General features: G+C 33.6%; 1 protein-coding gene across 1 annotated transcript; it reads left to right on the top strand.

Moving 5' to 3' along the window:
- The first annotated feature begins 993 nt into the window (after window positions 1-993).
- On the top strand, window positions 994-6,483 carry LOC129218896 (neural-cadherin-like). The gene is made up of 2 exons (XM_054853220.1): window positions 994-2,296; window positions 6,467-6,483. The coding sequence occupies exons 1-2, from the start codon at window positions 994-996 to the stop codon at window positions 6,481-6,483; spliced, it is 1,320 nt and encodes a 439-aa protein (XP_054709195.1).
- The last annotated feature ends 9,856 nt before the right edge of the window (window positions 6,484-16,339 follow it).

Genomic DNA, 16,339 nt, shown 5'->3' with positions numbered 1-16,339 from the left:
TCCCAAGTTTCAAGGCTATGGGGTGTTGCTATGGGTCTATGCAGGTACGCGATAGACATTCTTTCTCAAATTCTTTGACTTTACTTTTTTTTAATATATAGAGATACAGAAGTTAATCAGCCTCTCATGCATTGAAGACCCCGTACAAAGCGCCTATGCCTCATACAAACACAGAAAAGATTTTGTAACCCAAAAGAAAGAAATAACAAAAAGGGCAATGGTGAAAATTGAACCTATGACCTCCGGCATGCGAGGCAAAGCATCTAACACAAAGCCACGAAGGCCCCGTTTGGTGTATATTTCTTCGTTCCTGTGCTCCAAATTTCTAAAAATGTGTCTGCATCTCTAGAAGAGTCTGCTTCTCTAGTCTTCAGACACCCTACTATTAAATGATTAGTTTATTTAGCACGAGTACAGAATCAGATTAAGCGTTAGGTAATTGGTTTTACCGATTGAGAGCACCAAATGTGTATCTTAATTTTTCTTATTTCATTGCATATTATAAGCTAGGTAGATATATAGAGATACAGAGGCTAAATGAAGTTAATGAGCAACAAATAAAGTTCGCGCCCAGTGTTCTCAAAAGTTATATTCGGACCTTACTCGAGTTAGGGACACATGGGCTATGCCGCTCATTTGTGAAATATTAGCAGTTTTCCTCTGGCATTTTGAGTGAAATTGCTTCTCTGGTATTTAATTACTTGAAGAACTTTCCAATAAATTGTTCCCATGTTATTACCATTTTTCTGTTTGCTGCCAATTTTTGGGAAAGAGCGTAGTAAAGCATATATACTTCAGCAAATAATGTATTTATTTTTGGATAAAATGTTTTAGTATGTCGTAATATTTTATCTCTGATTAATTTCTGTTTTTGTTACAGGAGGTGTTTCATTAGGAAGTATCTTTGAAGTTAGCTTGTTTGAAACAAAACCAACAGCTTGGATGTAAAATCTCAGAGGAACGTCGCTGCCTCGGGAGTGGCAGACAGAAGTAATGGGGTCCATAAGACTCAGCAGTTTTTTAGTAACTTTAATGTGCACAGCCACTCTTTTATTTTTCGCTTCTCCCATACGATGTACGCATGCCGCCGACGTGGTACGGGTAGCCGTACCGCACGACGCATATCCAGGATATGGCATTACTAAGTTACAGTACTGGGGCCAGGCTTTTAGCCTTTTGGAAAATGAGTTTTCGTGCCTGTTTGCCGTCATGAGCGATGGACTGTTGATGCCGACGATGGATCTCAGCCACCTAGTCAACTCACCTCCGCTCACGCTGGTCGTCAAAGAAGAAGCTCAAAATGGCACTAAGGAACAAATGGTCGTGGTTCACGTCGTAGACCGGAACCGCTTGGTCAGATTTTCTCAAGACAGCTACAGTGGATCGGTTGCAGAAAACGAACCGGTCGGCACGTTAGTAGAAGGCCTCGACAGGTTGTTTGCGACGTCCGATCCTCACCATCCCATCGTGTACACCTTCGTTTCCGGAAACGAAGAAGATGCGTTTAGCATCGTTCAGCCAGTCAACAATCTTTCCACCTCCATCGTGATCCGTACCAACCGTATCTTGGATCGTGAACAACAAGAAGTTTACGAACTAGTCATTCGGGCCACGGACGTGGAGGAATCGAACAGCGCCGACGCTCAACTCACCATCAGTGTGGAAAACATGAACGACAATGCTCCAGTACCGGACAGGACCGTCTATGAATTTCGCATTCCGGAAGACCTCGAGGTGTACTCAATTGTGGGTAACGTGACGGCGTTCGACGCCGACGGCGACAAACCGGTGTACCATCTCGTGTCGCGACATCCAGTGTTTGCCATCATTCCCAAAACAGGGCAGCTGCTTCTGATCGCTACTCCGGAATTGAAGACGTACAAGCTCAGCATCCGCACACAGGATACAGCCAAGCCTCCCAGGATTAGTGCTCCATTTTCTGTGTACATCGAGGTGTACAGTGAAGAATTGCTTCTGGAAGACGAAGTTCCTCATCCTCCCAACGACAACAATTCCCTGGAGACTAACGAGATTTTGCTCAACAGGCAGAAGAGGAGTGTACGACCTACCAAAAGTTACGAGTACAAAGAAACGGACGGCAGCAAGCCGGGAAAAGTTATGTTTCAATTGGATAAGAAACACCCGCAGGAGATGTACAAAATCGAAAATCCCATTAAGTGGGTGGAAGTGGAGGCTTCTGGTGATGTGAAAGTGAAGGAACCGTGGGACTACGAACAACTAGGAAAGGAAAAGACGATTGACTTTTGGGTTTTTGTCACAGGACCCAATATAAAAGGTAAATGGATTTTGTTAAATCTCGTTAGAAATGCAATAAAATTTGACCGCGGAGAGATGACGGATAGCCTTGAAGCAGAAACAGATTTTGTAATAGGTTGTTTACATATTATTTTTAATAGATAGGCTCAGCGAGAACGCGTATCTTACTACTCGTCTCTTTCTGACTGATTCTACCTGTTACAAAGGATACAAAGATGTTTCCGCTTCATGGTCATCCGCCATCTCTCCATGATCAAGCTTTACCATTCCTAAAGTAATGCTTGTTTATATTTGAAGATCTTTTAACTTCATTTTGTGTGTGTGTGTGTGTACTTTTTTTTTTTTTTTTTTGAGCCATAGATTTCGAATGGAAAGGCCATTCATTTAGTGGATTAAGCACATTTCAAAATGAAACTAGTAAAACAAAATATTATTCTTTCTTTTACTTAAATGTATTTGATATCGTCTGAATCCGAAGTAAAACTTTTCCTAAAATTAATAAGCAATGGAATTTTAATAACAGAGTTAATTTTGAAAACACGTGATGGTGAAACCAGTTCATATTTAATGCTTTGATTCTTTCATCAAAGTAGAAAAAGTAACATGTTTGCTTTGGTATTTATACGTATGATGGAAATTATAGATTTGCTTAATGTTTTTGCATACATATTAAATAAATCATGCAATTTTAAAATCTATCATAGCTTATTGTGGTTAATACATCAATATTTATTTTAAAAATCCACAATTAGCTATCATCATTTTGTGGTTCATATTTATAGAAGAATAGTTAGCATTTCCATTGGTAGGCAATATGCATTCTAAATGAATTCAATCATGTGAATTGATGTTGCGCCATAACATTACAGCACTTCAGTTTTTAAAAATGGAAAAGTACTTTTCTCCTAGTTTATCAATTTTAAATTACCTTATCTTTCATACCAGAAATCAATTCATAATAATCGTAATGCTACGGACTGTTTTGATAATTAATGCAGCACTCGTACATTTAAACCACCCACACAGTTTTAGAAGGTAAATATAGTATGATACAAATTGAATGCAGTGCTTTATCTATCTTTTATTCTTTCGTACTGTCTAGTCAAATAGCAATTATTCTTTGAATGGCACGATGATATTTGAAATTGAGGACTTTAAACAAATGAGCATATTCATTTTTCCTTAAACTGAAGCATTCCTATTTAAAGTTAACATGAGGATTGATTTCATTGTTGTGGATAAAATGCAAAATAATGAAACTGTGCCTTTGATTTCAAAGCTTTGGTTGACGGTGAAACAGCATGTGATAATTGAATTTTATTTTTTTTTTTCAATGCTGGCAAGCTTTAGCTGATCCTGACATAAGATGAATAATTATACTCTCCTGTTTTGATTAAAAGGAAAATTTTTGCATTTATGCTTGATTTTGCACAATCGTTTTAGTTTCGGCGAAATCTACAAATTAAAATACTGAAAGAAATGAAAATTACATGTTTCTGTCAAAATAAATCTGAAAACGTGTTTTGTAATTAATTACTAATTGCATTGCTTTTAATACGACCATACAATTCAAATTTTAAAAATAAATCGATACGAAAATTTAAAAAAAAAAAGTCATAAAAGTAATACATTGTTTAAGCATCTGTATAGTTGTGAAATTTCCCATTTCGAAAGGATTTAGTTATATCCGATGTTCTATTCATTTAAACTCGTCAACTCAACAAAAACTAATTTTTTAATTGTGTAATGGTTTCATATAAATGAAAATCAAGTGTTTTTTTTTACTGAATTAGACAAGCTATTTGTATAATAATAATAATAAAAATATAACATTTTTCTGCTTATATATCTTTCAATTCGTCGGGGTGCCTCTTTTTAACCGACTTCAAAAAGGAGGCGGTTATCAATTCATACCGTATGTATGTTTTTTTTTTGTTTGTCCACTCATAGCGTCTCACCTAGTGAACCGATTTTGATGATTCTTTTTTTAATGGATAGGGGATGGCTCAACTTAGGTCCCATTATTTTGTTTGACCATATTTGTTCTTTAGAAAAAAAGTTATGGGCAAAAAACAGTAAATTTTATGCAATCTCCCTATTAAATGATTAAAATGATATTGTAGCGAAGTTCGCACTTTTCATCCGTGGATGACGGTGGCTCAGTGGTAGAATTCTCGCCTCCCACACGAGCGACCCGGGTTCAAATCCCGACTAGGACAAAGTGAATTTTACTAAAATTTCGTTTCTACTGTTTCCCGTATTTTCTCGAATGTTCTATTAATTTCTGTATCTTTCCAAGTCTGGAAAGTTCCAGCACTTTCTCAAGTTGTATATAAGGAGATGTAACGTTCATTCGTAGTTCTGAATAAAGATCTCGAGTTGAGACTAACGAGCATTCGCTTCATTTGGCTTTCACATTGTCTTCGCCATCTTCATCTACGCGACAATATGAAACTCTCTGTTATAAAAGTTTGGTGCCATATAACAGTAACATTAATAGTAATTGTAATGATAATTTTGAATAAAGGCTTTTCTAAAGCAATACAGTGATATAGAGCCGAACTTCTCACTAGGTAACTTCTTACTTTTACTGAAATATCTGCATTTACACTAAAAAGAATGAAATAAAAAAATTTTGAAAAAAAAAAAAAATAGAACCGACTTCAAAATTGCTCTAAAAAGTGAAAAATAATTTTATTCTTTAAACACCATCAATAATACTTTTAAACATAATTTTTGAAGTTGGCGCAAAAACAAAAAGTAAAATCCATTGTAACCATGCTTCGTTCATATTTTTATCAAAAAATCATCTAAAGTTAGGAACGAAACATTTATATCGTTACTCAAATATGCTTTCATCACTGACCTGTATACTAACTGGACCGCGCATCGCAGGTTCTGACGCGCGGAGAAGTAGAAGCGAATAGAAGCTCTTGGGATCCGCCATGCTCACCCCCAACTCGAAGTGAAACTAATGATTGGTGTATTGAGCTGCGCGCTTTAAATTTAGTTATTTCACTAAATATAAGCGAAAAAACCGTTTCATGTTGAAAAACTAACATCATATAAAGTCTAGCATCGTTTCGTCTGGAACAGACGTTAAAAACATTCAGTTTTTAATTTTAATGAAATAGAAACCTGTCGAAAAATGGGTGTTAAAACCGTGATGAGATTCGTCAGTGCAATATTATACCCGATTCAGACCTCCCCCCCCCCGCCCCCACCATTTTAAAACCGAAACATCGTCTTATTTTGTTTTTAAATTATTTTTATTTTTTAACTAAAGGCCGGATTAGAAAAGAATTGTTTAATTTAAGAAAAGGTTCCTATTTTTTAAAAATATAAGTAAGAGATACGCCCGCTTACCGAATATTTGATTTAAAAAAATTTAACAGTACAATTTTTGCCTCTGTCCAATTTTAAATAAAGAATGTTTTATACACTAAAAATGTATTTCCATAGAACTCCTAAATTTGTCTATATTAAATATAATTAATAAAAAATAAAATATGTTTATCAGCAATTCTGAACAAATTGATATTGCTTGAAATATCGTTACAATTTATTCAAAAAAGTCAATTTGTTTTTAAACAATTTTTAATATTGCATATGTTCAGGGGTGAACTCGAGTAAAATTTTTTGAAACTATGAGGAAGTTCTTCAAACATACACAAAAATCATTTAAAAAAAAAACACATTTTAGAAGTTAATATTTTTTAAAAATAATTTTTCTGCATAATGCTGAACTTCTTGCCATTAAAAAACATTCCAGCTATCTAGTTCTTGATATGCATCTCTCTTTTAAACTCTTCTTTTTGTGTTTCTCCTCTGGTTTTTGCTGAAGACCACGTACAGTGTGTTTCACCTCTGTCATTATTAATGGCAATCTAGCATTATTAATAGTATTACAAATGGTATGAAAGAAATTAGATTACAACTCAAAAAGGGAAAGTACATCTCATTCAACAGACTAAATATTAATACCCAGTTGAAAAAATAAAGGCACTGATATTAATCAATACCCTAAATGTTTTTATCAACATGCTGATTTAAATCCCCGGTCTTAATCATTTGCTCTAAATCAAATACGTACTAAAGAACTATTTAAAACACAGTGGGTTTACCCCTAATACTTTTTTCAATTCCGGTGAATGCTCCTGTGCATAAAATTTAATTTTGATTTTTACAGATAAAAGGATATTGTAGCTTAATAAATAAAATTTTTTACACAATATAAAATATATAGCAGCATGGAATTTCAAAATTACCACGCAGACCAACAAAAGATATCTCATCAAAAAAAAGTTTAATTTCTTTTCACGTAAAAAATAACTGATTTTAAAACTGTAAGTAATTACATAAAATTGTCAATTGCTTTCGACGAAACTTCAGTTTAAAATCAAAGGAGCATTTAAATTCTTGTTTGAAAAGCTTGATTTAAATGCCCGAGCACATTTAAATAAAAATAAGAGTGAATCAATGAAATAGCTTGAAAACTCCTAGCTACTGCAATTAAAAGTGTAAAATTATAATTTTCTTCTATATCACTCACCTATGAATAGATTTTCCTGGAGTTTTTTGCCTGCAATGTTTGTAACTGCAATTTATTGCACTGCAGGTAGGCATACTTTAATAAGAAAAAGCAACAAGCAAATATAAATCTGTGGCAGAAATGAAACAACAAGCAACAAAAAACTTAATAAAATCAACATGAAATAACAATGGCAAAAGAAAATCTTGATTTAAAAGTGAATTTGAGAAAAAATGCAAAGCGATAACAGTAGCAGAACGCTCGATCAACACTGACTTGGGGGTGATACAGGTCAGTGGGGTGAGCAAGATGGCGTTCAAATCACTTCAGCTCGGAAACTGCGATGCTCAGTCCAGCTAGAATACAGGTCAGTGGCTGTCATCAATGCGTAATGCATGTGGTAGTGAAGAAACTAGACCTGGTTAAATTTATACTTGTAGTTGAGTTATGGCTGTGAATGATTTTATCGATCGTTTTTGCGCCAACTTCAAAAATTATGTTTAAAAGTATTATCGATGGTGTTTAAAGAATAAAATTATTTTTCACTTTTTAGAGCAATTTTGAAGTCGGTTCTATTTTTGTTTTCAAAAATTTTTTTTAATTGTGTAATGATGAAGGATGTGTGAAAAATAAGTTAACATAGAAATTGTACTTAGTTTGTATACTTGTGTGCTGCAAACAACTTACCGTAAATGAAACATAACTACTTATGCTTAGATAGAAGACATTGATAATCTATTTAAAATATTTCTAATTTTTGAATAGTTATAAATTTTAAAATTTTCGTTTTTACTTAAGTTTTCATGATACGTTTTTTTTTTTTTTTTGAATACAAAACGTGAAAATGCGCTTAACTAAGTTTTTGAGGCGCATTTTAATTTTTAAAAGGGAAATGCGCTTGTAGATGCGTTAAAAATGCTCTGCTTCCCATACATTTAAACCAGGCTTGTGAAGTCGAAGGGAAAAAAGAGTGTCCAACTCGACTTCTTTAGTTAAAAATCGTTAGACTATGCAACCATGGTAGGAATGCAAATGCGAAGGGAAAAGGACCACTCCTTTACCCCAAAATCAGTCCAATTCCAACTCCACGACTCCGTGCACCTCTGATTTAATCTATGTACTTGAACTTGACAACCGAATTTGTCAGCGCACAAAACTGTAAAATATTAACAAGACTGACACTTGTTACTAATACACTTCGTTTCGCTTCGCATTTAAAGACTTATCTCTGTTTAAATAGTAAGTGTTTACCTTTGCACCAAGTGCAGAATTCACCTAGATAAATAAAGAACAAATTTCCAAAGAAATGCATAGTTGAGAAATGTAGAGAGTTCTGTTTTAATTACATTGGAATTAATGAAGTGTATCTCTGTCTACTGAGTTTAGATGTCAATTACTTTCACCCTAATTCTAACATTCTATCAACGAACAGTTTGGAAAGACGTCTCAGCGTTTTTTTTTTTTTTTAAATTTTCTAATTATATATCCACATCGTCAGTGCAAAGCTTTTACGTTTTATAAATTTCATTGCAAAAAAGTTATAAATTTGGTTAAAAGTAATAAAGTTAAAAAACATAAGATTAGAGGTTTAGCTATGAAAATGTTATCTCTGTCGTAGAGTAGTTAGTAGGATCGTAGATGCGAGTACTGTTGTATGTTTATTATTTGAAAAACGAACCGCCGGCGAGAAAATGTCTTTCATCTCCAATAAAATCACACAATTTAGGTGACTTAATCAGAAATGTTTTCACACAGCTAGGAATTTTTTAGTTTGCTGAAAATGTAAATTTGAGGAAGCTTCCATTTCATGTTGCAACAACCTTTTCAACAGTGATGATGGTAAAAAATCTCATTTACTCGGTTAGTGTGTTTTTGTAATTTTTTTTCGTAGCAGCTGAAAAATAAAATTTTGCTTTATTGATAAGAAACATTTTGAAGAGGAATTTTTTCGTGAAAAAGCGGTAATAAATACAAAAAATAAATTAAAATTAAGGAATAATTACACTCTTAAGATCGAAAAAAATTAATTATCCTTTTTGTAGCAGTCGGGTTATTGGTTTATCTTAATGTATTCCTCGATTTTTTTTCGTTGATAAATTCTTGTTTTTTAATTAGAATTTCAATTTTTGCACTCTACGAAAGGTTCAAAATCCAAAAATGATATTTAGAAACACATTTTGAAAATGTGAAAGTTTTTGATGTTCAATTAATAACGAATTAGGTCCAAAATTACGTATTAACAAACGAAACGTTCTACGAAATTACGTTGTCGTTTCAGCCTCAATTCCAAGCATTAAAATTTTACCAGACAGTATCTCTATTAAACTAATATAAAGCTAACAGCTTTTATAAAGTATTTCATGCACGATTGATATTTTGTTAATGCTACTGAGTGTCCAATTTTTACTTTTAAAAAGAAAGTTCGGGGGGGGGGGGGGAGAAATAAATCTCAAAAATTCTTGGTATGAGTTACTTTCTGAAACGAAACGGCATGTTTAAAAAAATACCTATGTACTTTCCTCATAACGGGTCAAGGAATATAAACCGGACGCTAAGTCTTTATGTGTACTTAAAAGACTGAAGACATCGGAATCAGAAGCTGCAACGGAATTTTTTTAAAACATGAAAAAGTTACTCATAACTAAGTCCGTTGAAGATCGAAATATTATGTAACATAATAATAGCCATTAATAGTTAAAGTGTGATCCGTATGTACAATACATACACATACCGTATTACCCCGCATTATCCGGCATGCCGCAAAATTCGGGGGTCACTAGATTTTCAATAACACTTGCCTGGTCCTTTCCGACATGCCGGAAAAATCGAGGTTCGAAAAAAAATAAATACTTCAAAATATATATATTCAACTTAAAAATGAATCTAAGTTCTATACATTATATTAGTATTAATAAACAGTTTATTTTTTGTAAAAATATTTACTAACAGTGTCATTTGTTATTTTAACAAGAAAAATATTGTTTAACAACACAAAATTTTATAAAAATTTAATTAAAACTAAGTAAGCAAATATTTAAGCAGTAAGTTACCGCCCCTAAGCCAGTGCTAAAGAATTTACCATAGCTATTCAATAAATAAAAATTAAACTTACCTCTCTAGAAAATGAACCTAAAATAATTTATTTCAAAAAATTATGAACAAATCGTAGTTAACGATGCTTACTTCTGAATTGATTACTTTACTGGCATATAATTATATCCGTTAATAATGACCTACCATAAATAACAAGCACATATTACAGACAATACACTTTTTTTTTTATTTTAAGGAAGGGGTATTTCTGTTTTTATTTATTTTTTTTCTTACAGTGGCTTGCTTTCTGATTGGAATTGAATAGGGAAATTTATATTTGTTTTCTTGCAAAATAAACCTTGAATTTTTCGGCATGCCGTAAAATTCGAATTTCCTGCATGCTGGTCAACTTCGCTTTTTTCCGGCATGTCGGATAATGCGGGGTAATATGGCACATACATACTGCCGTGGGCGGGTAAAGGGTAGAAACTGTGAATTTTTCATTTTTGTCATCTTTTGTACTCTGGCTTTATTGTACAAGCTTACTTATTTGGTGTTAAAGAAACGAGAAAAAAACGTCGAATTTCAAGTTCTCCCTATTGTTGGTATTGAATTCAAAAGGCCTTTCTTTAACCATCTCGAAAATTTTCCGCAGATGCTGGTGTTTACCTGTCCACAGCAGTAGATATATATATATCAACGTTTTTGACGTGGAAGCATATTTTCATGATGTGCATATATTCACGAGGTAATTGAAAATAGGCACAGCTGCCGATTTTCACGAATTATACAAGTGTTATACAATATATACTTATATATATATATGTAATTATAGCAAGTGAAAATAAGCAGTATAACGCAGTTTCTGAAAACTTATCTTCAACATTTAATGCCATCATTTTCTGCAAAAAGAGTATTTCAGTAAAGTTGATTTAAAAAAAAAATAATAAGTTAGAAAATTAAAAAGAAATACTAAAATAAATAACAAACTTTAAAAAAATAAATAAATTCGGTGAATCTGCGGGATTGGAACTTGAACAAAAAATCAAATTTGTCTGCTGGAGGATGAAATTAGTTTACGGATGCTTAAGAATTAGTTTTGAAGGATTTTTTCTTCGAAAACCCTTTGGGATATAATGTTTTCCAGCGCCGAATAATTTTTCGGAAGTGCAGCCAAATTTTCCTTAATTGCGTCTTTAGCCATTTTGGTGCACGTAACGCTTCACGTACAGTTCAAGAGAGAAAACGGCTTCCACTGCTTTCGTGTTTATCTCAAAAGAGCAAGTTTAATTAATATTCGGAAGTTGGTTAGTAAGAAATCTTAAATCAAGTTCTCCAAATTAAAATGGAAATTGAACTTTCAGATTGAAATTGTCGGGTGTTTTTCTTCTTTTGATGGAAAAGAGGCGTAGTTGATTCGAATGCTGAGTTGAAGAAATAGATTCATTTATGCTTTATTGCTTCATCACGAATTCATTATAATTAGTGTTGTTCAGCAAATTAAAATTTTATGTGGAAACATTAAAATTTAAATTCTGGTAAGGAAAATCTAAAAAGAGGCGAAATTCTTTATAAATGCTATTTGCAGCTACTAGGGAGGAAGGATTCCGGAAGATTGAAACAGCTGCATTTATTTGCCAAAATCAAATGGGAAAAATAATTTCTATCTTTTCCAGTTGATGTAGCAGATAAGAACCAAACTCACTTGCAAGAAAAAGTAGGTTAGATTAATTTTCGATTAACCATTGTATAATGCAGTTTAAGAAAATAGCATTAAGCGATAAGAGTTATGTTCTTCTCAATGTTAAACTAATTTCGTGTTCATCAGAAACACAAAAAGTTTTTTTGTTTTGCATTGTTTATCCACTGCATGCTTTAATTTTTTTTTCGTTTGTCCTAAATTGTAAAAAAATGTCCTACATTTTGTGAGTTGATAACATTGAATCCTATAGAGATTAAATTGTTGACGGGAACTAAAACTCAGATCGTTTCCGGGCTCAGGATATTTTAGAACCAAAATTTAGTCAAAAGCAAGTCTCAGATCTGTCAGCCAAATCTCTGTTCCCCAGTGTTTTTTATGTTTTAGTGGCAGTTTAAAAGCTCTGCTTTTATTTTTGGCTTACAAAGTGGCGATCAGCAGTGGCATAGCCAAGAGGGGGGGGGGGAGTCCAGGGGGTCCGGACCCCCTCCGAAATGACTTAGTGTAAATATATGATAGCAGAAAAAAATGCTCTGTGTTTGTAAAAAAATGGGACAAGAAAAATATGCATATATGTTTATCTTGTACAATGAGTAACATACAAAACAAACCTTGAAGGGAAAATTGATAAAGTAAACCCGGCGGGAGTAAGGGGGAATGAAATGAGGGAGCGCTGTAAAGCGTTGAGCTTTTTTGCAATGATTCTCAATTTTTCGCTAGTGTGTGAAATATTCCTCTCTGCAGTCTCCAAAACATTGGTTTCCCTTGTGTCATTGTCATTGAAGTAAATGCAAATTCTGAGAATATACCTGTTTATAATTTAACCAAAGGCACTTCTCCTTTGTTAAATTCCCTTCAAATTTCTTAGAATTTTGTCCCATCGTGGGTTTCTAGGGGAAGTGGGGAATGTATTTTGCGTTAAATTTTGCTGCTTGTTTCAAATTCAAATGCATTCAAAAGTATTACTTGTCAGAAAAAAAAAACAATTAAATAAAATTTTCATCTGTAAAATCTATTTTGCTTATTTTGAATAAGATCTTCATATCAACTTGTCAAATTATCTCAGCCCCCCCCCTCCAGAAATAACTTCCTGGCTATGCCACTGATTGGACCCCCTCCGAAATGAAATCCTGGCTACGCCACCGGCGACCAGAGAAAACAGGAGTAGCGCCTAATAAATTTGCTTCTGCTCGCAGCAGCCACTTAGCGACCAAAAAGTATTCTTAATATTGATCTTTACCTATCCATGCTTTCTACATCTCGATGCTTTTAAGCAAATTCTCCCTCTGTTCTGTTTATAGGTTTTTTTTTTTTTTTTTTTTTGAGAAATGTAATATCTTTTACACCAATCTCTGGAAAGAGTTGAACTGGCGTTTTGTTTCAGGCATTGAATATGTTAGGTATTTGAGAAATTTGGGAGGCCGAAAGCTCATTCATATTCAAAATATTACGTTTCACGTCTTCAGTCTTATTGCGGAAAAACAAAGCGAGGGCCGCATTCCAGAATTTCCATTGGCGGACTAAACGGTTTGAACGGGCCGTCTACGGGTCAGTAACTCCCCACAGTCCGGCTCCGAGGGGGAACAATGAAACCTCTCGGATGCCTCTTCCGGCTTTTCTTGGCAGAAAACAATGACGGAGGCGGAGGACTCATTTTCACGATAAAGCACGTCAACTTGTCAGCCTGAGAATCCTTTTGTTGCTACTTTTCTTACGCTCCGAGTTTTATTTCCACTTTTGTTAACTTCTCCGGATCATTTTCGGATATTTTCTTGACTTATTCCTTCTTCTTTTTTTTTTGTTATCGCGCTGGGGTTATTTCTTTTTTTACGAGCGCTGCTTTGAATAATGAGGGCAGATTTGATGGCATGTCCTCCATCCCACGGAGTACCTTGAAAACTGGAACGAGGTACATTCTTTAGTGCCTACCTTTTCAACATTGGGGAATATCGAATTCCTTTTGGCCAATTTCGTGATATGACGTAAAAAAAGTTCCCAAGAGACAGATGATTCAGAAGCAAGATTTCTTGTGAGGGTGGATGTTTGTCTTTTGGAATAACAAACTATTGAACTTGAGAACATTTTCTCCAGAAATATTAATTTTTTTTTTGTGCTCTTAACTCCAAATTTTATTGCTTTATTATTATTAAGATTATCATCATCGTCATAGTTGATGACGCTGTTATTATTATCACTGCCATTGTTGTTACTGTTATTATTACTGTTATTATTACTGTTATTATTACTCTATTCATCAATCATTGTTATTACAATTATTGTTATTAATATTCATATTATTAATATTCTTATTAATACGAGTATTATTATTAATTTTAATATTACTATTATATTATTATTATTATTATTGTATCGTAATTGTTATTATAATGATATTATTATTACTATTGTTATTACTGTTATTGTTATTAATAATATTATAATTATTTTAATTATTATTATTATTGTTATGATTGCTGTTGTTTTTTTAATAATAATCCTACTATTTTTAGTATTAGTATTAAGGTATTAATTAGTATTAGTTTTTAGTAAGGTAATTTTTAGTATTAGTATTTAGTATCAGGATCATCATCATTATCATAATCTTTGTCATAAACTTTTATCATTCAACATTATTATTATTATTATTATTATTATTATTACTATTATTATTATTATTATTACTATTATTATTATTATTACTACTATTATTATTATTATTACTATTATTATTATTATTATTACTATTATTATTATTATTATTACTATTATTATTATCAGCCTCATTACTACTATCGTTATTATCATTACCCTTATTTTTTTTTATTCTATGTTTTTGCTATATGACTTTCTAGTAGGGCCTCGTCCCCGCTTGCTATGTATCAGTTTTCGTTTCCAATGAAGTAGAATGATCAGTTTCTAAACATTGTATGAACAACAATGTTTTAAAACGCACGCTTTCTAAATGAAAATAGCAGGCACGTATTTGAAAGTCACAGAATTTTTTTTTTCTTCTAGCATTCAATTTCAAGTAAGGCCTTGAATGTAATGAATCTATAATTGCTCTCACAGCTCAGTTATATGGCACTGTAAACAGGCTTTTGTGTACATTTCACACCATAATTTGTGCTTTTATACGCTGGGACGCTGGCCTCCAAATTCGGTGCAAAATGTACTTTTAAAGTGTGAGGTTTAGGTTTAGATTCAATTACTTTAAATGGTAGTTTCGAAGAATTTTTCAGTTAATAAGGTTCCGTTTTACACCTCTGACATTCTAAACTTTTACATGATTGCTCTAAATATTATCTTCCATATCTTTTATGTTATATATCAATTAATCGTACATAAGGAAATTTGATTCATTTATCAGATATTTTTATCTTTAAACTCGCATTTTTTTTTTTAATGGAACGAAGTAGTAAAACGGAAAAATTATAATATTAAACCATTTTTAGTAGGATTCTAAACCTCTCTTCGTATTCAGCTTTGATAATTCGCTTTATCATATCACACCCCTGCAAGGAAAGTGACTCAACTCGAAGTTTGTGAAAAACGAATTATATATCGATTGAAAATCTAAATTTGATGTTCTTACTCGCTACAAAATTCTCACAAAGTTAGCTTATAAAACTGATGCGTGGTGGTGCAAAAACGATCTCATCAATAGTGATACATCATTAAATTTAGAAGAAAAGGTTTCCAGCTTTAATTATGCATCATTAATTTAGACAGCAATAACTAACGAGGAAAACATCACATCACAATTCTTTTACGCGTATTGAAATATTTGAGACTATTATTGCATAAAACCTCGATTTTCTGCAATTCTGTTTTGAGCAATCACGATTGCTTATTGTTCTCATTTGACCGTTTTTGGTGTCCGTGCCTTTTTCAACTTGGACCAGAAGCCGCTGCAGCACTACCGCCCACCGTCCTCTGCTGGCGGCGCGGCGCGGCTGCTCCGGTTTTAAGCTATCCGATCTCCTGGTCGGAGGCGTCCATGTCCTACACACACGCACGTTCACACACATACACTCACACACGCCTACGTACATACACACAGGTCTACGCACACACGCAACTATGCACACGTAACCGTCCAAGAGGAGAGGCAGGCTTGGGGGGGGGGGGGGGGGACAGGAGCCGTTTCTAGAAACAATAACTCCAATGAGTAGGGTCCTGTCTCAGTTCGTGATTGCGGAAAACATAATTTGGATTCAAAATTTCAGAATTCAAATTAATTTCTTTATTCATTTTTTTTTTGAGCAATCACGATTGCTAATTGTTTTTATTTGACCGTCTTTGATGTCCGTGCCTTTTTCAACCTCCACCGTCCTCTGCAGACGCGACTCTTCCTGGTAGCCGCTGCTCCTGGTCAGTGGTGTCCATGTCCTAAGACACACGCACGATCATACACATACAACACACACACGCGCCTTTACATTCACACACACACACACATGCCAACGTGCATACACACAGGTCAGCGCGCATGCACAAGCCTACACATACACAACTATACACACGTAACCGCATAAGAGGAGGACAGGCTCGGTGGGACAGGAGCCATTCTTAAAAACAATATCTCCAATGAGTAGGATCCTGTCGCAACTCGTGATTGCGAAAAACATAATTTGAATTCAAAATTTAGAATTCAAATTAATTTTCTTTCTTTTTTTTTAATAGTTCTGTCACTTTTCTTGCCCGAGGTGCGACATATGTTAATAGATGAAAATAAAGACATTTCGTGAATAAATAATAAAGGCCTGCAAATGACATGTTATAAATGAAATTACAATACA

This window comes from Uloborus diversus, chromosome 1, assembly GCF_026930045.1.
Source record: "Uloborus diversus isolate 005 chromosome 1, Udiv.v.3.1, whole genome shotgun sequence".
NCBI classification, from domain to species: domain Eukaryota; kingdom Metazoa; phylum Arthropoda; class Arachnida; order Araneae; family Uloboridae; genus Uloborus; species Uloborus diversus.
This window is presented reverse-complemented; position numbering and strand designations above follow the sequence as displayed.

Bases quoted from the DNA above. Each gene is read 5' to 3' on its own strand.
- LOC129218896 (XM_054853220.1), top strand. From the start codon at position 994: ATGGGGTCCATAAGACTCAGCAGTTTTTTAGTAACTTTAATGTGCACA.